The 27789-nt window shown below is 44.7% G+C and overlaps 1 protein-coding gene across 1 annotated transcript in view; it reads left to right on the top strand.

Annotated features, from left to right (window-relative positions):
• ACTN2 (actinin alpha 2) overlaps nucleotides 1-26451 on the top strand; it is an 89196-nt gene extending 62745 nt beyond the window's left edge. Inside the window, exons 9-21 of the mRNA XM_066234710.1 lie at nucleotides 817-909; nucleotides 2556-2786; nucleotides 5004-5151; nucleotides 7165-7315; nucleotides 10947-11055; nucleotides 13558-13698; nucleotides 15907-16089; nucleotides 17107-17241; nucleotides 18049-18228; nucleotides 18823-18969; nucleotides 21659-21724; nucleotides 22891-23049; nucleotides 25011-26451. Coding sequence (XP_066090807.1) covers nucleotides 817-909; nucleotides 2556-2786; nucleotides 5004-5151; nucleotides 7165-7315; nucleotides 10947-11055; nucleotides 13558-13698; nucleotides 15907-16089; nucleotides 17107-17241; nucleotides 18049-18228; nucleotides 18823-18969; nucleotides 21659-21724; nucleotides 22891-23049; nucleotides 25011-25169 — 1902 coding nt within the window. The 3' untranslated portion in view covers nucleotides 25170-26451. The remainder of the gene's footprint in view (nucleotides 1-816; nucleotides 910-2555; nucleotides 2787-5003; nucleotides 5152-7164; nucleotides 7316-10946; nucleotides 11056-13557; nucleotides 13699-15906; nucleotides 16090-17106; nucleotides 17242-18048; nucleotides 18229-18822; nucleotides 18970-21658; nucleotides 21725-22890; nucleotides 23050-25010) is intronic.
• Nucleotides 26452-27789: the final 1338 nt, after the last annotated feature.

The following is a 27789-nucleotide window of genomic DNA, read 5'->3' as shown; positions in this document are numbered from 1 at the left end:
AGAGAGAGATGAGAAGCATCAATCATCAGTTTTTCATTGCAACACCTTAGTTGTTCATTGATTGCTTTCTCATATGTGCCATGACCATGGGCCTTCAGCAGACTGAGCAACCCTCTGCTCGAGCCAGTGACCTGGATGCAAGCTGGTGAGCTTTTTGCTCAAGCCAAATGAGCCTGCCCTCAAGCTGGCAACCCTGGGGTCTCGAACCTGGGTCCTTCTGCATCCCAGTCCAACGCTCTATCCACTGTGCCACCGCCTGGTCAGGCTCTCAGGGTTAAACAAAGTGCTAAAGCACGTTCAGCTCTCAGAAGGACCCTATCTAGCACATTTTACATATTCATTTCAGGAGAGGCCTTCGGTGAACTCAGTGCAGTGACATATGTTCAGGACCCGGACCCATTTTGCTTTGGTTCCCAAAGGCTAATGTTATTTAGAGAGTTCTCACCCATGGTCCTGAGGTCAGTAGTGTGCTCAAGGAGACAGTCAGGGACCTGTGAGTTTGGTTTCCTTGACCCATATGTTTTTGTTACCTAACTTGCTTGTTGTTTTACAAAGCTTGTGCTTAGACTAATGGTATTTCCCCATTCATTGTTTCCTACAGTATGTTTAGCCTGACGTGTAAGTCTGTGTGAAAACTGTAAAAAAGGTGTGAACTGATTCATAGTATTAAACAGCCATACCCTCAGTCTTACTTCACCCTAACCTGGATCTGCTCCCTGCACCGCATGCCACCTCCCTCTCATGCCCGCCACGCTCAGTTTTGTGTGTGCACGTCCTGTCGACAGAGCTGTCGTGTTTACCTATTGTGTTTTACAGGCCGAGACAGCAGCTAACAGGATATGTAAGGTTCTTGCTGTGAATCAAGAGAATGAGAGGCTGATGGAAGAATATGAGAGGCTAGCGAGTGAGGTAAAGGAAACGGTGACCCGCAGTCCTGTCTGTACCCACCCAGAGGGTGAGGCAAGAGGGTGAACACGGGTTGTCAGTGTTCTTTTCTTTGCATTTTTAATCTCAGATGGAATAAAAGTAGGAAAATACAGTTGAACTCAGAGGTGGTTCATCTGTAGCAATATAACTGTTGGCACCAAGGTAACCCTGATGGGCTTTTCAAGCAGCCCAGAGCGCAGAGGTAGTTTGCATATTGAAGTAGAATGTGGTTTCCTTCATGGCTGGGCTCCTCCCGGGCTGGGCTCCCCAAGATGACATTGCACTGTGCATTTTCTCCTGATTCTGACTTCACTGAGACTGCTCTCCCTGGTGGGAAGCCTGGCCCACAGTGACCCAGCTCTGAGGAGCCTTCCCAATGTGGTAGACATGGCTCAGCCTGGAGTATAAATATCTAGAGGGAGATACAGAGAGGGCAGAGCCCTCCGGCCTGACATTTACCCGTGAATTGCCATGATGCTTGGCAGCTAGGTGCTCGGTTAAAATAGCATTTTCCATGTTGCCCTTTTGTTCTTATTTTAGCACCAGTAGGAACTCAGTAGTCTTATCATGGCCACTGCATGGTTTCCTCCACACGGAACAGGCTGAGATCAGGCCCACCACCGCATCCCCTCTGGATGGAGCTCAGTCAAAGTCACATAGGCCACAGACCAAATCATTTTTGCCCTGACTTAATTTAGCGATGTTTGATCTGTTCTGAAAGAAGCATCAGGACACGTGGAATGAGTCTTCCCGAGGACTGGTATATATTAAAATAATCTAGTCTAATGATGCTGAGTTTATGTTTTCACACTACTGCTGTGGGAACAGTCAGTGTGGCCATGTTAACACCAGTGATGAACTTCAGGCTGAGGCCTGGTCAGGACCAGAGGGCAATGAGCCTCAGTTATTATAGCCTTTCTTTTCCTCCTCAGACCCTCAGGCTGTGGACACATGACCATTTTAACTAACTTTTATTTCTGCCACCATTTTGTAAGTGATCATAAGTGTAAATTATCCGTGGCTTTTCAGGAGGCCATTTCTAAGACTGATAGTAATTCAAGAAAATGTACTTGGTCCTCAGGCATTCACACCCATTTTCACTTTTATCATGTGGATTTCCTTCAAAGCTAGATATCAGATTAAAATATACTTTGGCATTGAGTCATCCCAGATTTACAGTACATTTGTCTAGTAAATAAATTCATTAGATTGGAGCTTAAGTTAAACCCACTTCTTCGATTTTATTATACTGCATTTTGCCATGTCAGGTGTTTTTTTTTAATATGTTTTTAATTTTCTTTTTCATTTGAGAGCTCCATCCAGCATTTGTCTGCTAATGTCTAGTCCCTGAGTTTCATGTAAATGTCACACATTTGTAAAACATGACTCGTGTTGACTCTGAGTTTTTGACCCATATGTGGTGTTGTTGGGGTGATCACTAGTGGCCGTGGGTAGGACACTGGCATTTTCATTTTTGAACAGAGATGCCTTTCCTCTCTCTTTTAATCGGGGCATTGTATTTCTATAGTTTAAGGAACAATAAGTTAATCCACCCCAAATTGTGAGATATTTTTTCAGCAGGGCAGCTCCCTGGGGTTTTTAGAAGCATTTATGTGTTTTGGGAACAGCTTCTGGAATGGATCCGTCGCACAATCCCCTGGCTGGAGAACCGAACCCCGGAGAAGACCATGCAGGCCATGCAGAAGAAGTTGGAGGATTTCCGGGACTATCGGCGGAAGCACAAGCCACCGAAGGTGCAAGAGAAGTGCCAGCTGGAGATCAACTTCAACACACTGCAGACCAAGCTGCGAATCAGCAACCGGCCCGCCTTCATGCCCTCTGAGGGCAAGATGGTGTCGGTGAGTGCCCGTCCTCATACCTTCTGGAGGCAGATGTTGAAGAGTGCCTGCCTTTATGCCCTCTGAGGGCAGGATGGTTTCGGTGACAAGGCCTCTTCCCAGGGGGCCACTGAGTGGCGCATTGACTTCTCCCATCTTCTCAGTTAATGAACATAACTTTACCCCTGCAACCACTTTGTTCTTTTTTTTTTTTTTAATTTATTTTAGAGAGACTGAGAAATGGAGGGAGAGAGACAGACAGAGAGGAAGAGGGAAGCATTCATCTGTTGTTTGACTTAGTTGTGCATTTACTGGTTGCCTTCTGTATGTGCCCTGATCAGAGACCAAACCTGCAACTGTAGTGTTTTGGGATGATGCTCTTAACTGACTGAGCTAACCAGCCAGGTCCAACCAGTTCATTCTTGCTATTTCCTCTCAATCACCATGCAGTTCTTGACTCCTCTCTGCATTGGTGTGGTGCCTCCCAGACAGCAGGCCTTTAATAAACCCAGATGAAGGTCCTTGTCCTCTCCTTCCTCCACATAACTAGCCATGTGTCCCCACCAGGTCTACCAGCATCTGGAACAAGTGGTCTCTGTTCCCAGACTTAGGACCCTTATTCTACCTTCTTGAGGGCTCAGCCCTTCACTCACCTCCCTCTCTTTGCATCGTTAGTCTCTCCCTCCACCAAATTAGCCCAGAGTCCTCTAAACCAGCCAAACGAAAAGTAAGACCTCCCTGTCTTCATGTCCCCATGGAGTGTCCTGCTTCTTCGCTCCCTTCACACGAAACGTCTAGAAAGAAGCCTCTAAGAGACTGGTGTTAGGTCCTCCCCACTCCTCTACTCTTTTCACCTTCACCCTGCAGTAACCTGGCTTCCATTCCCTCCCCTGAGACATTCTCACCAAAGTCACAGCATCCATGTTTACAATCCAGTCAGTAGTTACTTGTTTCCTGTTCTCTGTAGCCTGCGCTGGTTCGCCATCGACTCCCTCCTGATGCTCCTTCCGCCCTCAGACTTGCCATTTTTTTCCTGCTTCGCCAATGTCTCCTTCCAGTTGCTGCTCCATGCTTTGCTGCTCCACATAGATGTCTTTAAAAGCATTTCAGACCTAACATACCCAAGAGTCCCCTGCAGTGTTCTTTTCTTTTTCTTAGTGGGCAGCATCTCTAAGTTGCTGAAGCCCCAAATCCAGGTGTCACTACTGACCTTTCTGTCACTTTCCTGCATCTGGTCCTTTAGCCGGTCCCATTGACTCCACTTCCAGGTCACATGTTAAATCTGTGCTCTTCACTCTGTTGCTGTCCCCTGGCCAGGCCACCGTCCTCTCTTCTGGGGCCCTGCAGGAACCCCTCTCCCTGGCTCTTCTTTTTCTTTTGTCCCTAAGATTCATTCTCTACACAGCAGCCACCACCATCTTCCCAAAATGTCAATCAGAGCATGTCTCCTTCCTTCTCAGAACCCTCCAGCAGCTTCCCAAAATATTTAGAACAAGATGCAGACCCATTTTCCTGGCCCTGACACACTGGGCCCCTCCCTACCTGGCTGCTCTGTCCCTCACTCCCCATGCGAGCATGTCCTGCCAGGCTCTCGGTTTGTTCCTGGGGCTCCCCTTCTGCACAAAACGGGCTTTTCTGCCATTGAGATCTTGGCTCAAATGCCACCTCCTCAAAGAGGAGGAGCCTTTTCTAAGTAACCTGCATGAAGGACCTTCCCCCCACGGGCTCTCAGCATCACCTGACCCTGTGCTGTTTTTTGTCACAGCACATCACTGTCTGAAATGAACGTTTTTCTCCCTGACCATTGGGAAGGTTGCACAAGGATAGGGACTTGATAGGTATTGCTTGTGTTATATAAAGTCTGACGCCTGGCACGTGTGTGATGTGTAGGAAACGGTTGATGGCTGGCTGAGCACACTCACTGAGTCAAAGTCCTTCTGAACTGAGTCACCTTGAGGCTTGCTCATCTTCTGGCCAAAATACTAAAGCTTATTAGCCTCGGTCCCCGCCTGGAGCAGCAGCAGGCATTTGTTCGCTCATGAGAACTATATTAGCTTTAAAAGGCCCTGGCAACAACTAGACATTTAGAAGCTGGTACATTTGAATGGTTATTGGGGGATGGAGGAGGGAAGGGAAGGAAAGCAGGGGAAAACACCACCAGCCGCGTAGTGAGGGGTTTCACAGGGGTGTCTGAGAGGCTGAGTGTAACACCAGGCCTGCGCTTTCTCGCATGCCCAGGACATTGCTGGGGCCTGGCAGCGGCTAGAGCAAGCAGAAAAGGGCTATGAGGAGTGGCTGCTGAATGAGATCCGGAGGCTGGAGCGCGTGGAGCACCTGGCTGAGAAGTTCCGGCAGAAGGCGTCCACACATGAGACCTGGGCTTACGGTGAGCGACTCGACCAGACTGGGGACAGAGCCACAGGTGCAGCTACTAACTCCTTCCCTAATGCTGGCAACCCTCTCTCCATTTTGTTGTCTCATCCTAAACCTCTTATTTGCTAATCAAGCAGATAATGTTATTTTTCACAAAGCGGCACTGGTGTTCTTCCCACGTTTGCCTGCACAGGCCTGGCCTCCTCCTCTCCTTCCTGCTTTTTCTACTTGACTCTATCGTCACTGTTCTTCCCTACCTGTGGGTCAGACAGCCTGCTTCTGCCAATAGGATGTTTATTAAATGCCACAAAGCAGCATAATTCTGCACTTAGAGAATCTGTTTGGAAAGGAAAAATGCAGGTGCCATTGTCTAGTCTTAACATCTTCATTTTACTCGGATTCATCTCCCTCTCTCACTTTGCACATTCCTGTTCCTGTAGCCAGGAACTGTGGTCCTAATAGTTCCTGCTGGCTGCTGTGTGCTGAGCTAGCACAAAACAGTCTCCCATCGCAGAATAAGGGGTGCCCTCATCCTGTGGTCCCCTTTTGCTTTATGATGGTATGACTATCAGGACTGCAAATGAGACACTCACACAAACCTGGACCTGGGGTTAGACAGTTGGAGCCCCAGCTTTGTCACTTCTCAGCTCTGTGCCTTTGAATTCTTTACCAATCAGTGCCTCGGAGTCTTCTTCACAGTGGGAATGACAGCCCTCACAGGGTTTTGATGAAGATGTAATGAGTTCATATTTATTAAGTATTTAAATCAGTATTGGCACATAGTAAGTGCTAGGCTGTCATTGTTAGGTGTATGATCATCTGCTTTCTGTTTCTAGCTTTGCAGAATTCTTTATTTATTTTTTGACAGAGACAGAGTCAGAAAGAGGGACAGATAGGGACAGACAGACAGGAAGGGAGAGATATAAGCATCAATTCTTCATTGTAGCACCTTAGTTGTTCAGTGATTGCTGTCTCATATGTGCCTTGACTGGGTGGCTCCAGCAGAGCGAATGTCTCCTTGCTCAAGCCAGTGACCATGGGGTCATGTCTATGATCCCATGCTAAAGCCAACAATCCCACGCTCAAGCTGGTGAGCCCACGTTCAAGCCATCGACCTCTGGATTTTGAACCTGGGTCCTCTACGTCCCAGCATGATGCTTTATCCACTGTGCCACCACCTGGTCAGGCACAGAATTAAATTCTTAAAGGTCACCAACCAGGAATGAATGTGGGTCCAGTTGTAACCACAGTTATTGCTTGTTTTAAGAAATATTTGTGGGGAAATAGGTGGAGATTCAGAGAGAAAATTGTCTAATTTGTTAGAAAGCCACAGGCTACATTTAACCACAGAAGGTAAAGCTTTCAAACAAAAAGAACGGGGTAAAGGTTGAACCTGTGGGTAGGCAGAGTTCACGTGTGTCCTTTGACGATCTCAGGTGACTGTGAGCTAATACTAACTTCACTGAGCATCACACTGGAAAATCACATCCTCGTTATCAGAATCATGAACAAGGCACGTTTGTTATTTAGACTGTAGCCAGGCCTAACCAGGTGGTGATGCAATGGCTAGAATGTCAGCCTTGGATGATGAGGACCCAGGTTCGAAACCCCAAGGTTGCCGGCTTGAGCACGGGATCATACACATGACCTCATGGTCTCTGGCTTGAGCAAGGGGTCACTGGCTCAGCTGGAGCCCCTAGATCAAGGCATGTTTGAGAAAGCAATCAGTAAACAACTAAAGTGTTGCAACTATGAGTTCTCATATCTTTCCCTTCCTGTCTGTCTCCATCTCTCAATCTCACTAAACACAAACAAAAAGATGTAGCCAGCAGTCTTCCCCTTTGCTTGTGGACATGGGCTTTCATCGTTACCAGAGGGAGAGCCTAAGTCCAGGCCAGTGCTGCTCCGTGGTCAGTCGCGGCTCTCTTCCCCCTTTCCCTGGTTAATGATCATGGAGAACTTTGCAGGCACAAAGGAGCTGCTGTGTGACATAGGAGTATTCTCACTCGTGTGACAACCTTTGCAGGCAAAGAACAGATCTTGCTGCAGAAGGATTACGAGTCAGCGTCACTGACCGAAGTACGGGCCCTCTTGCGGAAGCACGAGGCCTTCGAGAGCGACCTGGCAGCGCACCAGGACCGTGTGGAGCAGATCGCAGCCATCGCGCAGGAGCTCAAGTACATGCAGCTGCGGACACCCGTGGGTGTGGGGACAGGGAGGGGCACGACCCTGGCCTTCGTTTCCTGTGTGGAATTTAGGGAGAGCAAAGCTGGGGGAGGCTGGGATGGAATTCTTCCTGCTCTTCTGAAACAGATGAACCCATTTGGCTTTGGTTCTTTGGTTGTGGGAGGATCATGCGTGCCCCTATCTGTCAGCTCCTGGCCCCAACGCAGGCAGTGCGCCTGCCTGCGGGAGGACCAAAAGCCACGGGGGGGGGGGGGGGGGGGGGGCATCCACACTGCGCCTCCAGAACCAAAACAGTCAAGTGACTGCCTCATCTCTAAAGGCGGAGGCAGTACAGCTCTACTTATCATCACTAAGTGCCCACTCAGAGCAGGGTGCAGCCTCCGGCTGTGGCCATCCTCCGGGAAAGGGGCCTCCCTGCAGTGTCTCTGAGTTTCTCTAAACACCCCTGTCCCCTTTTGAAAATAAGAAATTGCGCCCCTATTCCTCATCAGAATTACTGATATTGTTTCATATTTTTAGAGCCTGTCATATAGTGATAACAAATGTTTTTTATTTATTTACTTTTGTGAGATAGAGAAAGGACAGACAGGGATGGACAGGAAGAGAGAGAGACAAGAAGCATCAACTCATAGTTGCAGCACCTTAGTTGTTCATTGATTGCTTTCTCATATGTGCCTTGACCAGGGGGCTCTAGCTGAGCCAGTGACCCCTTGCTCAAGCCAGTGACCTTGGGCTCAAACCAGTGACCATGAGGTCATGTCTATGATGCCACACTCAAGCCAGCGACCTCAGAGTTTCGAACCTGGGTTCTCAGCATACCAGACCAACGCTCTATTTACTACACCACCGCCTGGTCAGATGACACATTTATTTTAATATATTGCATTTTAAAGCTCTTATGCTCCTCACCTCTGAGGAGAGCAAACTTCTTAATGAACAGATGTGGACTCTTTTAAGAGTATCCTATCTTTTAGCCCAAATAAGCTCTTTTATTAAAAAAAAATTATTGATTAACTTTTAGCACACGCGCATCAGAGAGATGAGAACACTAATCTGCCTGTATGTGCCCTGCCAGGGGATTGAACCAGCAACCTCCGTGCTTTGAGATGAAGCTCTAACCAATCAAACTATCTGGACAGGGCCCAAATAAGCTTTTAATCAGGGTGTGTGGTTGTTATATGCAGTCTGTGTGCTCTGTCTGTGGCCTCTGCACTCTCTGGCTTATGCTTCCTAAATGCTGGATGTTCAGCTGCTTGTTACCACAAATGAAATAAGTGGGTGAAAAAAACTCAAGCTATTCATTGCTAATGGCTCCATTAAGTAATTTGAAATGGTCTTGAGTGTTGCCTATAAAATGTAAACGTTATTATTATTATTATTCCAGGTATTGTCAATGCCTGTTTCTTCTTCACACTCTCAGGAAAGGAACCACACATCGATTTAAATCTGGGCTTAACTTAATGTTATTAATAACCCTGACCCTTTTAACTTTCCTAAAATAATAATAAATCAAACTGTGCATATAAAATAGTGTACCCAGTTATGCAGGTCCTAACTCTTTGAAAGCAGCATCTGTAGCACTAACATGCTGAGTTAAGAGAGAGAAATGTTGGCCCTGGCCGGTTTGCTCAGTGGTAGAGCATTGGCCCAACATATGGACATCCTGGGTTTGATTCACAGTCAGGGCACACAGGAGAAATGACCAGCTGCTTCTCCATACCTCCCCCTCTTCTTTCTCTCTCTCTCCTCTCTCTCTCTCTTTTCCTCTCTCTCTTCCTCTTCCTCTTCCTCTTCCTCCCCCGCAGCCATGGCTCAATTGGTTTGAGCGCATTGGCCTCAGGTGCTGAGAATGACTCCATGGAGCCTCCACCTCAGGTGCTGAAAATAGCTCAGTTGTGAGCATGGCCCCAGGATGGGCAGAGCCCCAGATGGGGGTAGCTGGGTGGATCCCTATTGGGGTGCATGCGAGAGTCTGTCTATCTCCCCTCTTCTCCCTCGGAAAGAAGAAAAAGAGAGAGAGGGAAATGTTCGTCCTAAATATAACCGTGAGCCCCAAGCATTTGTGTCTTCATAGTCATCAGTTTTGGATTTTGTTTTAGTTTCTTTTCTCTTTAATATTAGCATCTTGAAGAGCTGTAGCCTTTTCACTTTGCACTCAAGGCTGTGCAAAGTGCCCATATGTTTTAGTTGGTTTTGGTTTTTTAGTTACAGCAATAAGCACTGGCATCTCAGTGCCTCTCAGTCCGTGACGTGTATGTGTGTGTAGAAAGCTGCTCTTAAGGACCAAACAGCTTTAATTCGGGGACAGGGAGCTTCTTACCCCCTGGAAGAACACTCAGATCACAGTTACATGTATCTCCTCTATCCAGTAACAGAAACAATAACATTTAATAAGGACATGGTAATATTATTTTAAGAGGGGGGATAAAAACAAGTAATGAACAGCCATTGTCTGAATTTAAGGTCTTATTAAAACCAATTAAGGTTTGTTAAGAGCTAAAGTTAAGTTCCAGGATGGATGTGGTAGGAGAAGATGCTCTTGTCTGGACTGCATTGAAGAAGTTGCCTAAAGGTGATTTAACCCTCTGGGAGTTCCACTTCGATTCTAACTAGAGGGTGATTAAATTCTGTATGGTATTTAATCTTTTTTTTATCCCTAGAGATACCAGGTTCACCTCGTAGTCGAGAATTTGTTCACATTCACTTCCTAAAGCTCCAGTTATGACATATGGACAGACTGGTGAAGAAGATTATTAGTGAAAAATCATATTGTTCTTGCTGTCACAGGAGTGACATAAGACAAGTCAGAACCTCTTTGTCCACAAGAGAAAGGGCTCTGTTCTGCCAGGCATTAGATGTCCCTTCTGCTAGAGTCCCAGTGCTCCTTCTGGGCAGGATGTTCATCTCGCCATGACACATGCGACCCTGTGCCCTTTGAGAGGCACAAGAACACATGGGTGCAAACTGATACCCCCTCCTCCATTGATTCATTTTGATGTTCCAGTCAATGTGGCTTCAGCAGGGTGCACAGGAGTGTCCTCTGGTCAGATAGCTGGCTTCACTTACAGGTACACTGCCACTTAAAAATACTGCTCTCTGGGGACCTGGCCAAGAAGTCAGAGGGAGGACATTAGCCTGAGGCATCGGGAAGACAGCGTCATTCTCTGTTTAAAAATCTGTTGACCAGCAAAGTTTTGCTAATTCTTCTGTAATCTATCAGTATAGTGATCATGTTTGCAGTGGTGATGATGAACAAAATCCTGAAATATCTGCAAATTCTATCATCTTTTTTTTTTTTAATATATAATCTGAGCCCTGGCCAAGTGAGTCACTGGATAAAGTATCACCGTGGTGTGCTGAGGTCTCAGGTTTGATCCCTGGTCAGGGCACATATGAGAAACAATCAGTGAGTGCACAACTATCTGAAAAAACTTTGTGAAACAATGCATTGATGCTTTTCTTTTTCTCTCTCCCTGTCCCCACTCCTTTCCCTTCTCTTTTTCTCTCTCAAATCAATGGAAAAAATTTAAAATATATGTATACATATAATTTATTTATTTGGATCCATGTTCACTTCCTTATATCATCTGGGAAAGCTAATCTTATTTTCACTTCTAATAGTGAGCTGGACTATCATGACGCTGTGAATGTCAATGATCGGTGCCAGAAAATCTGTGACCAGTGGGACAGACTGGGGACGCAGACGCAGAAGAGGAGAGAGGCCCTGGAGGTGAGGTCTTCAAGCCACCTTGGGGGTCTTGGTCCCCCAAGGTGACATGATGACATGAACCTTTTAATAAAGGCTCTTTAATTAAGTCCCTGTTATTAATTTCTTGTGTTTCCATGGAATTATGTGTATAAAACAAAACAGATTATCCAATGAAAGGAGCCTCTAAAGAGAGGAGAAAAAGTAGGAAAAAGAGGGAAACAGAATGTTGGGAACTTTGTTCCAGGGGTAATGGGATTATGGTATAAACCGATTTTATATCCAGTAGTGATTACAGTGACTTTCCAAAAGGGCTTATAGAAGAGTAAATTGAGCTGTGACTGAGTCAGGACCAGGAAGGATTTAACTCGAGATGTGCAAAGGGAAATAGCAACAAATGTGGAGGGAAGGAAAATGATTTGAAAAGAATCAAGATGCATTTGGCTTTGTATAAGACAAGGGTGAAAAGCAGGAAGTGGCTGCTGTTTAAACTGTACAGCATTCCTCCCTGATCCACAGGGGTAAGACCAGGACCCCTAGAGGAGGCGTGAAACCACAGACAGTACCATGCCCTATATATATTATGTTTTTTCCTATACATACATACTTATTAAGCTTAATTTATAATTAGGCACAGGAATAGATTTAATGGCAACAATAATAAAATAGGACAATTTTAACAATATACTACGGTATAATAAAATTTATGCGAATATGCTCTCTCGCTCTCAAAATATCTTACTGTACTCTTCCTCTTGTGATGGTGCGAGATGACACATGCCTGTGTGATAAGATGAAATGAGGTGAATGATGTAGGTTAGGCTACTACTGACCTTCTAACAATACCCTTAAAGAAGGACCACCTGCTTTGGTTTGTCTTGGATCATTGGGTGATGAAGATGTTGATGGATGGTTGGAGGTCAGGAGCAGATGGCGTCATTCATTATTTTCAGATGGCAGTTGACCGTGGGTAGCTGAAACTGCGGAAATTGAAACCGCAAATAAAGGTGGACAACTGTACTAACCATCCTTTACCATGGAAGACTCGACGATGTGAAGGAAAGCAGCAGGGACCAGTTTTCTGAGTCTGTTCACTCTCAGTCTGTGGAAATTTTAAAATAGATGGTATCGTGCTTCCTAGATGTCAAATGGCTGTAACCTGTTCACCTAAAGTAACAAATGCTGAAAGAGAGGAAGGAGTAGGCATGTATCAGAGACAGTTCATATGTTTTAGAACAGGAGGGAAAAAAAATGTATCTAATCATGGAAGACGTGTAGGTACTGGGGGCTTTCTCTGTCCGCTCTCCATCCTCTGCACCATGTCAAACAAGCTTGGTATCACTCTGGCTGGAAGCCTATGCTTTCATTTGCCCAGAAAGGCAAAGAAGAAACCTGGGTTAGATGCTGAATGAGGCTTAGAGAACATTTAACTGTAGTTCCTCCGGTCTCACGAGGTGGGTGACTTGGGAAAGGCATCTTTTCTGCACTATGTTGACTAAAACGAGGAAGATGCCCTGCATTTTCTGTTACCTGGTATAGTTAGGGAATCACATCCTCTAACTTACAAAGCAAGTTATTATATATCCTCTGTCGCTTCTCAGTTTTCTTTTTTTTTTTTTTTTTTTTTTCATTTTTCTGAAGCTGGAAACAGGGAGAGACAGTCAGACAGACTCCCGCATGCGCCCGACCGGGATCCACCCGGCACGCCCACCAGGGGCGGTGCTCTGCCCCCCAGGGGGCGATGTTCTGCCCATCCTGGGCGTCGCCATATTGCGACCAGAGCCACTCTAGCGCCTGAGGCAGAGGCCACAGAGCCATGCCCAGCGCCCGGGCCATCTCTGCTCCAATGGAGCCTTGGCTGCGGGAGGGGAAGAGAGAGACAGAGAGGAAAGCGCGGCAGAGGGGTGGAGAAGCAAATGGGCGCTTCTCCTATGTGCCCTGGCCGGGAATCGAACCCGGGTCCTCCGCACGCTAGGCCGACGCTCTACCGCTGAGCCAACCGGCCAGGGCGCTTCTCAGTTTTCAAAAAGGTGCCATGTAGTGGAATCCTCTAAGGACTTTCAAATCAGGCCACTTTGGATGTTGTTAAATCCTTCTTTGGTTGAGAAGACACTTCAGAGACCTGCAGGGCTCAGTCTGATTATTTGAACAGTGGTTATTCTTATGTGTAGACATGTTAATACCAAAAGCATTGTGATTAACAAAATGTCAGGTAATAGTGTCTTGCTCTGGAATACATATTTACATTTTCAAATACTTTTTTTAAAAAATTATTTAACCTATGGCCTGACCTGTGGTGGTGCAGTGGATAAAGCCTCGATCTGGAATGCTGAGGTTGCCGGTTCAAAACCCTGGCTTGCCCGGTCAAGGCACATATGGGAGTTGAAGCTTCCTGATCCTCCCCCCTTCTCTCTCTCTCTCTCTCTCTCTCTCTCCTCTAAAATGAATAAATAAATAAAAATAATTTTTAAAAAGTTAAAAAAATTATTTAACCTATAATTATGCTTGCTTCTGTTTAATCTTCAGAGAACTGAGAAATTGCTAGAAACCATTGATCAGCTGCACCTGGAGTTTGCCAAGAGAGCTGCTCCTTTCAACAATTGGATGGAAGGTGCCATGGAGGACCTGCAAGACATGTTCATTGTCCACAGCATCGAGGAGATCCAGGTGAGGACCCTCTACACTCTGCCGTCAGCTTCAACATTTAATGAGAGGTTCTTTTGTTTCATTTTAGTACTAAGAAAACCCACATTACCCTTTCAGCCTTAGCTTTAAAATATGCATTCCAGTCTGACCAGACTGTGGCGCAGTGGATAGAGCGTTGGCCTGGGACACAGAGTACCCACGTTCAAAACGCGGAAGTTGCTGGTTTGAGCATGGGCTCATCTAGCTTGAGTGTGGGATCATAGACGTGACCCTATGGTCACTGGCTTGAAGCCCAAGGTTGCTGGCTTGAGCAAGGGGTCACTCACTCTGCTGGAGCCCCTCTGTCAAGGCACATGCGAGAAAACAATCAATGAACAGCTAAGGTGCTACAACAAAAAATTGATGTTTCTCATCTCCCTTCCTGTCTGTCTGTCCCTGTTTCCCCCACTCCTCTCTCACTAAAAATATAAATGTTCATTCCACCCTTTGCTGCCAAGTTAAACAAATGAACATCAGGCAAATATATCTAAAAGGGCTTGTTCTTTTTTGAAAAAATGTGGGATCATTGAGCAGAATAGACATAAATGCTCTTGGAATTATTCACTGGAAGTTACGAGTTTATTGGTTACTAGGTTAACTACAATGCACAATGTGTGCACATTGCTGTTTATTAAAATCTACTGAGTTTTTCCAGATGATAAAGCATCAGAGCCCACAATCCTTCTGCTGCCCACAATACAAATTTTTTACATTTCATTTCTTATGGATTTCAAGTTATAAACAAGATGGCTAAGAGGTCACATTAGAGTGAGATAATTCTTCAACAGCTAGGATCCAATTTATTTAAAGACCATAGGACAGTGAATTTGATGTATAATTAAATATAAAGATAAAACACTTTTAATTAAATTGGGTTTTTTTCTGTAAAATAGGTCATCAAAAAGAATCCAAATGTAAAAGAAATACTGGCTCTGGCCAGTGGCTCAGTAGATAGAGAGTCCTCCCAGTGTATGTGTGTATGGACGTCTTGGGTTTGATTCCCAGTCAGGGCACACAGGAGAAGCAACCATCTGCTTCTCCTCTGCCCTTCTCATCCTCTTCCCTTCCATAGCTAGTGGTTTGATTGGTTCGAGCATAGCCCTGGGCACTGAGGATAGGTTGGTTGGTCCAAGTGGGTCAACCTCAGGTGCTAAAAATAGCTTGGTACTTGAGCATTGACCCCAGAAGGGGTTGCTAGGTAGATCCCAGTTGGGGTATATGCGGGAGTCTGCATGACTATCTCCCCTTCTCTTATCTTAAAAAAAAAGGAAAAAATAATACTGAAGTTTGAGATTTGAACATACTTCCCCCTACCAAGGAACATTCTAGAAAGGTTTGCATCTGAGTAAAAAGGGAAAGAAATTACCTCATTGACCATTGCATTTGTCTTCTGGAAGAGGCTTTGATGGTGTTTCTTGCATGCACTCTTATCAGAGATTAGAAACCTAAAATCATTTATGTTTGTAATAAGTGAGCCTTCTAATATATCTGGGGAGCCATAGTCAACACATGAGGTCATTTCTTTGTTTAGTGGAAGGTTTGCTGGCATCTGGTCTGTGGCAGCACCTAAAGTGAAGGTTAGCTTTGCACTAGAAGGGGGTCCATGTGCCTTCCACTTGTACAGAGGGTGGTACACATGACTGAACTGAGGGACTGCTGCCTCACAAGTTAGGGCCAAATGATCAGTTTGATAGATGGAGGTTATACATATAAAGCCTTAAGGAAAAGAGTTGTTTTCTGTGGCCTTTTCTTTTTTTTTGAGGAGTAAGGAATGTACTTCCTGGTGGTTTTTAGGTGTAAAGGCAGCAAATGTTGAGTTCTTTTGTTGAATTTAAAGGTAAATCTGTCATGAGAAAGGGCAACAAAGTTAAATTCTGCTCCTCATTGGAGAGGAAGGCGTAAACAAGAGCTGAGGATCAAAAATGATGAAAGCAAATATGATCTTTTTTAAAAAAGTAAACATTGTTTTTTGAAGACTGAATTTATAGCCATCAGTCATCATGATATCTTTTTTCAATTTCAAGAAATTTTACTTTTGTGCACAAAATAGCTTTTCTGAAACATTCAGATTTATTTTCCTCCAGAGATTCCTGCAGTTATAAAGGCATTTCATGTGTGTGAAGAGAGAAACACAGAAGACTGAAATTCACATGAAGTAAGATCAGTTTCCCCACTTGTGTCTCTGGTTAGAGTCTGATCACTGCCCACGAGCAGTTCAAGGCCACGCTGCCGGAGGCAGACGGTGAGCGGCAGTCCATCATGGCCATCCAGAATGAGGTGGAGAAGGTGATCCAGAGCTACAACATCAGGATCAGCTCCAGCAACCCCTACAGCACAGTCACCATGGACGAGCTCCGGAATAAGTGGGACAAGGTGGGTGATGGAGGGGTGGGCGTGGGGCCAGGCCTTCATGAAGCTGAGGTTGAAGGCCAAGATAAAACCTGGAGTACTTAGAGTGACTGCCTGATTTTGCATCACCTACCCTAAATTTCACAGAAAAAAAAAGTGAAATTCTTAAATGCCATTCAGCAACTTATGTGGTTTTTAAGGAAAGTAGAGATGATTTTCCTTAAGGAAAATCTTATAAATGTTGGCAAAATCAATATGCCCTTCTGATAATAATATTTGTAAATTCAAATACCTAAGGTTATAACAGAAAGAAATTATATTAAAATGTAATTATTAAAATCTTTTTTTAAATGTTGGAGTGTACTAATGTAGGTGCTTTTTTCCTAACACATTTAAAGCAAGATCCAACACATCTAATGATGCTGAAGTAGGGATATTTTGAGGGGCAGGCAATCACTAATGTTAATAAGACTCTCTGTGATTGCTATTGTGATAAAGTCACAGTACTGCTAAATCCTACAGTGGACCTACTGATCACATTTATAATTGAAGGAAGTGCTGACTTTCAATTAGAAACAGTGGAAATAAAGATGTAGTTTTCCCTCATTCAGGTTCACAAATCCTCTGCACTCTGGACCAGAGTGGGGTTAGAGCTGCAGCTGAGAGAATGTCAGTGTCCCTAACACACAACTGCCCAGCGCACTGCACACTGTCCCTAACGCACACCTGCCCAGCCCACTTCCCACTGTCCCCAATGCACACCTGCCCAGTGCACTGTCCACTGTCCCTAAAGCACACCTTCCCAGCCCACTGCCCCTAATGTAGGCCTACCCAGTCTTAATCAGGCACTGGATGGCACTGTTTGGCACTGGGTGGCAGTCAAAGCTAGAATGAGCTCTTCCTGAATTGGGACTCTAACTCCCCTTCTTCCCTGTTCCCCTCAGCTGCCATCCCCAACCCTTGGACCATTATTTGAACTCTTGGTTAGTCCCATTGGACCAGAGCTGGCCTCTCACCCTTGTTGCCTTTGGGCTCTGGCAGGTAAAGCAGCTGGTACCTATCCGGGATCAGTCCCTGCAGGAGGAGCTGGCCCGCCAGCATGCCAATGAGCGCCTGCGGCGCCAGTTCGCTGCTCAGGCCAACGCCATCGGGCCCTGGATCCAGAACAAGATGGAGGTAAGTTGATGCCCCGGGAGAGCTTGTCACAGCTTTGAAATTAGTTCCTGAGCTGATGCAACAGTGGTACCTCTATGCTGTAGCTTCTGGTTGGCCCAGGCTTCTGTAGCCTGTGTGCCATGGGCATCACAGGGATGGGCATCAATGGGACACACTCATGGGGATGAGGCTGTGTTTGCTGCCATCTATTCATGTTTGTTGTTAAAAATGATGTTGGGTCTTTTCTTAGTTTTAGCATCTGCAGGACCTGAATTTTAAACTGTTTTTCCTTGAGGATATGTGAAGAGTCACAGATACTTTACATTTTTAGAACTTTAAGTCAGAGTGATCTTTGAACAACACTGATTTCTGGGTTTATTTTATCACCAAGAACAACCAAGAGACATATATTGGCCCAGTTATTTTTCTCCCACCCTCCCTTTTGGTGATAAAATGTTAACTTTTTTTGTGAAAGAGGAGAGCATCTCAGCTGTAAGGGATTCCCCCACGGACGCGACTGTAGCGTCTTGATCCACGCACAGCAGCTGGCGTGGCTCTTCCAGCACCTGCAGCCGGAAGGCACCTTCACGGCCCCGAAGCTGAAGGGACCTGTTTCTTACCCTTCTTGCTTTGCTTCTCTTGACCGTAGTCAGTTTTTCCCCACTTTCTAGGTGGACCAGAATTAGAGTTAGTGTCATTCTGTGGTACTTCCCTGTTTCCCACTTTGAGAAAGTTGGGTGATACTGGCTGCTGCCCACGCAGCCTCTAAAATGGAGCGGGCGCACTGCTGCCCACTCACCTGTGTCTCTCCCTATGCTTGTGCACCAGGAGATTGCACGAAGCTCCATCCAGATCACCGGGGCCCTGGAGGACCAGATGAACCAGCTGAAGCAGTATGAGCACAATATCATCAACTACAAGAGCAACATCGACAAGCTGGAGGGGGACCACCAGCTCATCCAGGAGGCCCTGGTCTTTGACAACAAGCACACCAACTACACCATGGAGGTAGTCACCACACACACCAGTGTTGCAGGTTCTGGTTGTGATCATCTCACTCAGGGTGTTTACCCCCACACTTGTCTTGTTGTTCCTGTAAAGTTCTGCAAGTGCGGAAGGCAGGGATCTGTAAGCCTTTCCTGTCCTCTTGTAAAGAGGCTTGCGAACCCAGAAAGCCCTGCACAGTTGTTGGCAACAGCATCACTCAGGGATTCATCGCACTGCTTCAGAGGGAGGACCAGAAGTCTCATTCCTACTAGCTTGACAAATTTGATCTCCCTGGGAGCCAGTAGATGTAATCCTGGGCCTCTCCTGCTACTTGGGAAATAGATAGTTCTAGTGACAAAGAGACTATACAATCTACTGTACTATATATTTTATCTACAAAGTGCCATTTGTTGCTGTTAGGATCCTGGCCTTGCTTCTGAGTATTTACGACTACAGAATATTGCAAAAGATGGCAAAGGGGAGGAAAACAGTATAGCAAGGTCTATAGTAATCGCTACTTATCTCCCTTTGGGTTGATTTTCCTAGCAAGAAGATGTGGAGGCAGGCCTAACGGGCTGGACGCCCCTAGAGCTGATTGTTCCTCTTTCCTGGTAGCACATTCGTGTCGGCTGGGAGCTGTTGCTGACGACCATTGCCAGAACCATCAACGAGGTGGAGACACAGATCCTGACGAGGGATGCCAAGGGCATTACTCAGGAGCAGATGAACGAGTTCAGAGCCTCCTTCAACCACTTTGACCGGGTACCACTCCCTCAAGTTCTTTGAAAGGCAATACCAGGGACATTCAAACATGTTTAAGATAATGTCCATGCTATTAGTTTAAGTCTTTTTATGTTTTGTTTTGTTTTCCCTTTGATTTGAGAGAGAGAGAGAAGGGAAGGGAGAGGGAGAGAGAGAAACATCAGCTTGTTGTTCCACTAGGTCCATCTAGTTGTGCATTTTTTGTTTGCTTCTTGTATGTGCCTTATCTAGCAATGAACCCATACCCTTGGCACACTGGGGCACTTCTCTACCCACTGAGCAACCTGGCTCGTACCTAGTTTAACTCTTAATGCTCTAGGAAGGTTCTAGGAACAGGGGATGGTTAATGCCAAAGGAAAATAGCCACCACAGTGAAGTGGGTAAAGCTCTGATGTTGTCCAGGTGAAGGGAGTCTAGGACTGTGCGCTGTTCTGTGCAAGTGACTTAGTGAATGTCTATGTACTTGGCAGCAAAGCTAGATTTGTTCTAAGTGAATGTGTAGCCATAACAAAATGTGATTGTTGGATATATAGGTCCCTTTCTAAGGACTTAAATACTAACCTGGGAAGTACTTTTTGTAAGCAACTATTTAGGTGAAGTACCTGATAGAAATTTAACCTGTTCTTTTGACACACAAAACTTTATTTTATTTTTTAATTAACAAAACTGACTCTTGAAATGTTTTAAGGAAATGAACCAACAAAATGTTGATCATTTACATCATAAAAGCATATTAATAGTTAAGCCTATTTTGATTTCAATATTATTGAGTAAAACCAATTCTTTATAAAAAACATTCCTAATTTGCTTATCATAAAGGCTACATTCCATTTGATAAAGATCCCTTAAAAAGGAAATTCCATTACTTTACTTGGGACCTGTTTATGATTTATAAATATCAATAAATGGTTCTTAAGATGCTTATGTGCCAAAAAAAAAAAATGCTTATGTGCAGGGCCAGCCAGATGCAGGCCCATTAAGGGGCACCGAGAGCAGACTTCTGATCAAGGAGCTGAGGCCTAAATCAAGAATTACATGCAGTGATGGAGATGGATGTTGGCCTGGTTTCAGCTTCTTTGTGCAGAATCGTGCGACAGTACTGCCTGACTTCATTCATTGATGTCCTGGTTTTCGTAGGGGGAAGTAATGGATCCTTGTTCCTGCACAAACCTGTCTGGGCTTGTTGGACTGCTCTCACTCATTTGGGCCATGTCACAGGGAAAACCCACCTTCATTTGAATCCAAGAGAATGAGACTGTCCTTTGCAACAAGTCCAAAGGAGGCTGATGCAGAACCTGTCGAGTGTGAACATTTGTTTGAATTAAATGTTAAGGATATGTGTGTTGGAGGGAAACAGAGTTTGCTGGAAGTTGTCGGCAGAGGTGTCCGGGACACAAAGGGAAGACAGGATGGTGGAGGCCCGGAGCCTGTAGTCTAAGGGTCCTGAAGGTGTAGAGCATAGGTAGAATGGGTGATGGCTTCAGAAGACTGTGCCTGGCAGCCCTGGGCAGAAGGGCTGGAGGAGGGGAGAGAAAGGGAGAAGGGGTCAGTCAGATGTGAGGGAAGAGAAATGCAAACTTTCGAGCTGAGGACAGCAGTGGTGGGAATGAGAAAAAGAGAACAGACTGAGGTCAGTCAAGGTAGAAAGCTGCCATCATTTAGAGGCAGGATGTGGGGGCTGAGGGAAAGGGAAAGGAAAAAAGGACCTGGAAATTCCAAGCCTGGAGAACACAAGAGAAGTGGTGCTATTGAATTGGAGGTGCCCTGGCAGTGCAGCATCCCATCTGGACTTCAGGGCCAGAACCCAGTGGTCATCCCTGGCAAGGGAGTGTCTAGAGAGTGAGAAGAGAGAAGGCCCAAATCTTAGGGAATTCACCCTATTGAAGAGAGGCAAGAAGCCAGAGAAGGACCCCTGAGAGATTCAGCCGGAAGTGTCCATAGCAGAGTCATCACTTTGGAGGCTGCTTCAGAGAGGGCGGGGTGTCTGAGGACCAATCGTGGAGGTGTGAGAACAGACATTCATAGAAAAAAAAGAACCTCTGACATTAGCTTTTGGGACTATGAAAACACCAGGAAATAACCTTTATTTGATAATTGGCTTGGCCAATAATAAAAGTGTTTTCTGTATTTTTCTATCAATGCTTGCCCCTTAGCTGTCCTCCCAAGCTCTCAAGGGGCTCCTCAGCACAACCTGTACTCCACATCACATCTAGGGCCTGAGAGGGAAACCCATCTCAGTGGGATCTGGGCTGATACTTGCTCTTCCCGCTGTGAGGGCTATCGTCCACCAGCCTCTGCTCTGTGTAGACCCTCTCAAGTTTTGTGCTGGGGCCAAGTTTTCTCAGGGCCTGAGAGTGGTAGTGGGGTGTGCTTTGTTGTTAGTGAGTGGCAGTAGTCAGCTGCTGACTAGGTCATTTTCAATGGCACTGGGTACTTCCTTCCATTACTTTCTTGAATGTGTGGTCTTGTTTCGTTTTTTGTCTGTTGTCCACCTTCCCTTCCCCGTTTTTAAGAAATCATTTTGTACCATCCCTGTGTTGCTGTTGCCTTCTTAAGTCAGTGGTGACCTTTACCGTCTCCTTGGCAAAGCTCCAGGTGTGCCCTGTCTTACTGGGTTTTGTTCCCTGGGTCAAGTAGAGTTACTCATTTGCCTCTAATGCGCAGCTTCTCTGTTTGTATTTGTTGGCAGAGGAAGAACGGCCTGATGGATCATGAGGATTTCAGAGCCTGCTTGATTTCCATGGGCTATGATCTGGTAAGGCAGGAGTGGAGATTTCACTAACATTTGATATTTTATTGAACTTGGATATATGTTATAGGAGGTGACTGTCTTCAAGGACAAGTAGCACATTTGAGATTGGTCCATTTTAATTAAATAGGAAATATTTTTGAAGGTTGCCTGCTACTATGTAAAAGTAATTTCACAAACCAGAACATATTTTTTATTCAGTAATTGGTCAGACATTTTTCTAGTGAAGGAAGAGCACATAAGCTTTCCTGGTGATTTTTAATAGCTTTATTAAGATATAATTCTCATACTATATAATTCACACATTTAAAGTGCACACACCAGTGGCTTTTATTATCCTGATGATTTCTTTTAATTTTATTATTTTATTTTGTGACAGACAGAGTCAGAGAGAGGGACAGACAGGAAGGGAGAGAGATGAGAAGCATCAAGTCTTCATTGTGGCACTTTAGTTGTTCGTTGATTGCTTTCTCATACATGCCTTGACCAGGGGCTCCAGCAGACTGAGTGAGCCAGCGACCTTGGGCTCAAGCTGGTGAGCCTTGCTCAAACCAGATGAGCCCTCGTTCAAGCCGGCGAGCTCAGGGTCTCGAACCTGGGTCCTCTGCATCCCAGTCCGACACTCTATCCATTGTGCCACCATCCGTTCAGGCTATCTTGATGATTTTTAAGTGCTTTTTCCTCTACTATTTAAGGTAAAAATGAATGAAAAAGCCTTATATTTCCCTGCGAGCGATGATAGTGCCACTCACCTTCTCTGTATTTTCGACACGAGCTGCCTTGATTCCTCCCAGACTTTGAAAGTAGAAGTCCTGAGCACCAGCCTCTGAATTGCCCTCTGTTTAGCATGTTCCCCTTCTCAGCTGTCATTTGGAGAAGGCCCAATTTTCTTCTGAGTTCCTCTTCTTGTGTTCAGGCCTGAGGGATGGGTCCCAGGGAGGAAGGCATTCTGAGAGTCAGGAGCCTTTGGCTTGAAGCCACAGCAGCTGTTAGTCATTGGATGGAGTAACCCTAGGTCACTGTAAGGGGATTTGTTCCCAAGATTGAAAGGGAATTCAGGAATAGTTAAGTTTTTACGTGCAAAGGGACTTGCAGCCAGAGGTAAGAGCAGAATTGCTCTGTCCTTAAGTGTGTGCTATTGAAATAAAGGTTTCTTTGCAACCTTTGTACAGGGTGAAGCCGAATTTGCCCGCATCATGACCCTGGTAGATCCCAATGGACAGGGCACCGTCACCTTCCAGTCCTTCATCGACTTCATGACCAGAGAGACAGCTGACACTGACACTGCTGAGCAAGTCATCGCCTCCTTCCGAATCCTGGCCTCTGATAAGGTCTGCATAAACAGATTTTCTCCTGCTTTTGCAGCAATCTGCTACATTATTTTAATAACAGAAACAGCATCACAAGTAAAAACCGCTTGATATTAGTCCAGGTTGTACCACATTGGCATTGAATTCAGAAGGTAGCAGGTAAACGGTGGTTTGCCCAGAACAGAAAAAACACAGATATTCTGTTCCTGCCATTTGTGCTTGGGCTTCAGTGAGTTTATGGCAGAAACCAAGAGTGTGTGTTTTGTAGATTTTTTGTGTTTGTTTTACTGGTTCAACCCCATTTTATATTCTGAATTGGTAGATAAGACTCAGAAGAAACTACACAATTCAGATGTTATGGAACTGGGACCTTCTCTTAAGGATCAAGATCCTAACTTTGTGCCTACACACTGGAACGAAGTTAAATATAGCTGTCCAGTAGTTGAAAAAAATGGGCAAGCTTTTCATTACGTATAGTCTAGTAATTAAGTGGGAGTTTAATTGCAAGTCCAGAATTTTTAAATCTCATCCTCCAAACAAAACAATAACACAGTAGGTATAAATTCAATTTTGGATATGATTCTTTTACCCTGTATTCTAGCTTTGAAGAAAGGGAAGGCAGGGTAATGAAACACAACAGCAGGACCATGTTATTACCTTAAAACATCAGACAAGATAACCTATTATAAAAACAGTAATGTTTATTTTAGATTTTTTTTTTTTTTTTTTTTACAGAGACACAGAGAGGGATAGACAGGGACAGACAGACGGGAATGCAGACAGATGAGAAGCATCAATCATTAGTTTTTCGTTGCACATTGCGACACTTTAGTTGTTCATTGATTGCTTTCTCATATGTGCCTTGACCACGGGCCTTCAGTAGACGGAGTAACCCCTTGCTCAAGCCAGCAACCTTGGGTCCAAGCTGGTGAGCTTTGCTCAAACCAGATGAGCCCGTGCTCAAGCTGGTGACCTCGGGGTCTCAAACCTGGGTCCTCCACATCCCAGTCCGACATTCTATCCACTGCACCACCACCTGGTCAGGCAGTAATGTTTATTTTAAAATGAATCCTTTATCATGGGGAAGGGGTGGAGGGGATAGAGTCCATCTGGATAGGAGATGATAAGCCATGGCTCATCCAAGCCCCCAAACCCCTTTATAAATATAGCATGATATTTGCTGTTCATTTATTTTAAGTCTTAGCAGCCTATTTTACCAGAATTATCCTATTTCCTAATGGACATGTGACATTAAAGAAAAACGGGCTCCATTTTTAAATGTCATTTTTATTTTAGAAAGAGGTTTTCTGTAGTGGCAACATGTTTCTAGTGTTTTAATAAGCTGAGTAGGAAAATAACTTCATTTTCTAAAGCATAAATCTCATATATTAAAAACAAACTATAGCCCTGGCCGGTTGGCTCAGCGGTAGAGCGTCGGCCTAGCGTGCGGAGGACCCGGATTCGATTCCCGGCCAGGGCACATAGGAGAAGCGCCCATTTGCTTCTCCACCCCTCCGCCACGTCTTCCTCTCTGTCTCTCTCTTCCCCTCCCGCAGCCAAGGCTCCATTGGAGCAAAGATGGCCCGGGCGCTGGGCATGGCTCTGTGGCCTCTACCCCAGGCGCTAGAGTGGCTCTGCTCGCAACATGGCGACACCCAGGAGGGTCGCCCCCTGGTGGGCGTGCCGGGTGGATCCCGGTCGGGCGCATGCGGGAGTCTGTCTGACTGTCTCTCCCTGTTTCCAGCTTCAGAAAAATGCAAAAAAAAAAAAATAATAATAAAAAATAAACTATATCGATGATGTTAAACAACCGTCTCAGTCAGTAAACCAACTATCCCTGTACCTTTCCGCAGTGACCTTGAGATCGCAGCGTTTATCACTGCCTTTAATCCTTTTTAAATTGAACAAACGTCAACAGCTGTCAGTATGAATAGGTCTGCCGCAGGGTTTTCCCCGCTGACTTGCCAACCCGTCTCTTGCAGCCATACATCCTAGCGGAGGAGCTGCGGCGCGAGCTGCCCCCAGACCAGGCGCAATACTGCCTGGGTCGCATGCCGGCCTACAAGGGGCCCGGTGCAGTGCCAGGCGCCCTGGACTATGCCGCCTTCTCCTCCGCGCTCTACGGCGAGAGCGATCTGTGAGTGGCCGGTGGGCCAGGACCTCCGCAGACTCCGTGACAGCGCGGGACAGGGGAAGTTGTTGCAGCTCAATAATGGCCCCGCAGTGTAACACGGCTGAAGTTAAGGTTCTACAGTTTATGACATAGTGTGCTTCATAGATAGGTTTCTTTATTTCTGAATTGTTAGTTAAATGCCCTGAAAGATCAGATTTTTTTTTTTTATAAAACAAAGCAAATTACTTGAGTAGTATGAAATTAGGGGGATCTAGGGACAGAAGTGTAAAAAATGAGAAATTCCAAAATACCTAAGATTTAAGACCAGGAAAAAAAATTGGTAAATGTTTGATATTTTCAAAAGTATTCTTGTATCCAATATGCTTTTGTGATTATCACTAGGGGAATATATTTGGGATATTAGTGTTTTACTTTCTTGCTTATCCAAAGATTAGTATAAATGGTACTATATAGTCTCTTTAGTTGACTTTAATATTGTGAGATGGAACTTCCAGGGAATAGAACCAGACTACTCAAAATGTGTATAATACTTAAACATTTTAAAATAGAGATTATGGTCAGCTCTTTATTGTTTAGGGTTATGCAGTCCAGTAGTGGATTCCAATGCCTTACTTACCCTCCAAAGTAGAGACCTCAGGAAACACAGAAGTCATTCTGATTACAGGAGAGGAAGATGTAATCATTAGGTGAAATGAATTTTTTAGGATGATGTATTGATTCCAGGTTTCTAAGCTTTTCCTAAAGCTTGTTTGTACAGGTTCTCAAGAAATGACTGTAGATAGGCACTCTGTGTTTAAATAAATAGGTATCCGTAGTAATAGTTGGTAACAGGAGATGAATCAGAAACTGGCACCCTTTATAGCTCACCAGGCCAAACTTCTTTATGCCTTTGGTTTTCTGACCTGGTCAAGAGAAGGAGTTAGTAAGGAAGAACTCATTCTTAGCAGCAGTACTGGTAAGGTCTCACAGTGCACACCTTTATATATTTTGGATGAGTTCATTTGTGTAGTAGGAATGATTAGATGTCTTTGTCAGCACTCAGCCTGTGCTCCCCACTGTGACTGGATGCCAATCCTCTGATCCTCTGAGCTCTGAAGCTCTGAGTCTGCTCTGTCCACACCTGAAGTCCATTACAGAGAGGATGTTATATATGCTCCAGGCATTGTCTGACCTTGTGAATATTCATTTGTTCTAATGCTTGAGCTGCCATATGCTGTAACTCCCTCCCCCCCCCTCTGGTTTTCCATCTTGTTGACAGCTTTTAGAGAATAAAGCAGGAATTCTGTTTATATCTGAGTCCTTAATGACCAGGAAATGGATTATAAACAAACACAGTTGCAAACAGTGATTCAAGTGTTACTAAAAAAGCAGTAATGTACCTGTTGCCACAGTCTGTTTTCTCAGGTTTTTATGGATTTCCACCAACAGCTGGAATGTGATCCTTTCCATTCATCACTGTCTGGCAATTTCATACTTTTACTATCAATACATTGGCCCATTTAGAAACTTCAATCTTTATCAATTTCATTTGATTTGCTTCATTTTATTAAATAACCAAGTCCTTGTGTTTAATGCCAAACACTTTGGGTAATGTTTAGAGCAGTGGTCCCCAACCCCTGGGCCGCGGACCAGTACCGGTCCATGGGCCATTTGGTACCGGTCTGCAGAGAAAGAATAAAGAACTTACATTATTTCCGTTTTATTTATATTTAAGTCTGAATGATGTTTTATTTTTAAAAAATGACCAGATTCCCTCTGTTACATCCGTCTAAGACTCACTCTTGACGCTTGTCTCGGTCACGTGATACATTTATCTGTCCCACCCTAAAGGCTGGTCCGTGAAAATATTTTCTGACATTAAACTGGTCCGTGGCCCAAAAAAGGTTGGGGATCACTGGTTTAGAGGAAATATTTGACTCTTTGTTTTATTTCAAGCAGGTGCTATATTCCAGACATAAACATTAAGGAAAAACTGGGAAGTCGCTCTGCCTTTGAGGCCACTAAAGGGACTTGTGGTGTTTTACGATGGGTACAGGTAGCTCTACCTAAAATTTTAATTTCTTTACAATATTTAGGCAAGAGAATAGATCAAGACTATCTGCTAATAAATGAAGAAAGAAGATAAATTTGGAAGAATGCTTAATAAACATGTTTATACTCTCATTTTAGAGGTTATTTTTATTTCTGAAGCTGAATTATAAATTAAACTTAATTTATAAAAGAAAAAGAATCCATGCTTATTTTTTCAAGGAATAGCCAGTTTCTTTGTTAACCACAAACTTCCTCACTTAAAACTTCCATTATATTTAAAAACTCTCACTTGAGTTACTTTTTGCCTTCCTTAAAGAATTAGAGACTAACATTGGCTGGGTAGCTCAATTAGTTGGAGTGTCGTCCCTATATGCCAAAGTTGTGGGTTTGATCCCTAGCCAGGGCACATTGGCACATATAAGAATCAACCAATGAAGGCATAAATAAGTGGAACTTATGTCAATGTTTCCCTCTCTCTCCAATCTCTCTCTCTCTCTCTCTCAAATTGATAAAAAAATATTTTAGAATTAGAGACTTGCTTGTTGGGTAGAGGGTAAATTTGGGATGAGGAGTTAAAGATGACTCAATTGGAGGTG

The sequence above is a fragment of the Saccopteryx bilineata genome, chromosome 1 (genome assembly GCF_036850765.1).
Source record: "Saccopteryx bilineata isolate mSacBil1 chromosome 1, mSacBil1_pri_phased_curated, whole genome shotgun sequence".
Taxonomy (NCBI): domain Eukaryota; kingdom Metazoa; phylum Chordata; class Mammalia; order Chiroptera; family Emballonuridae; genus Saccopteryx; species Saccopteryx bilineata.
The sequence above is the reverse complement of the archived record's forward strand: the minus strand, read 5'-3'. Positions and strand labels throughout refer to the sequence as shown.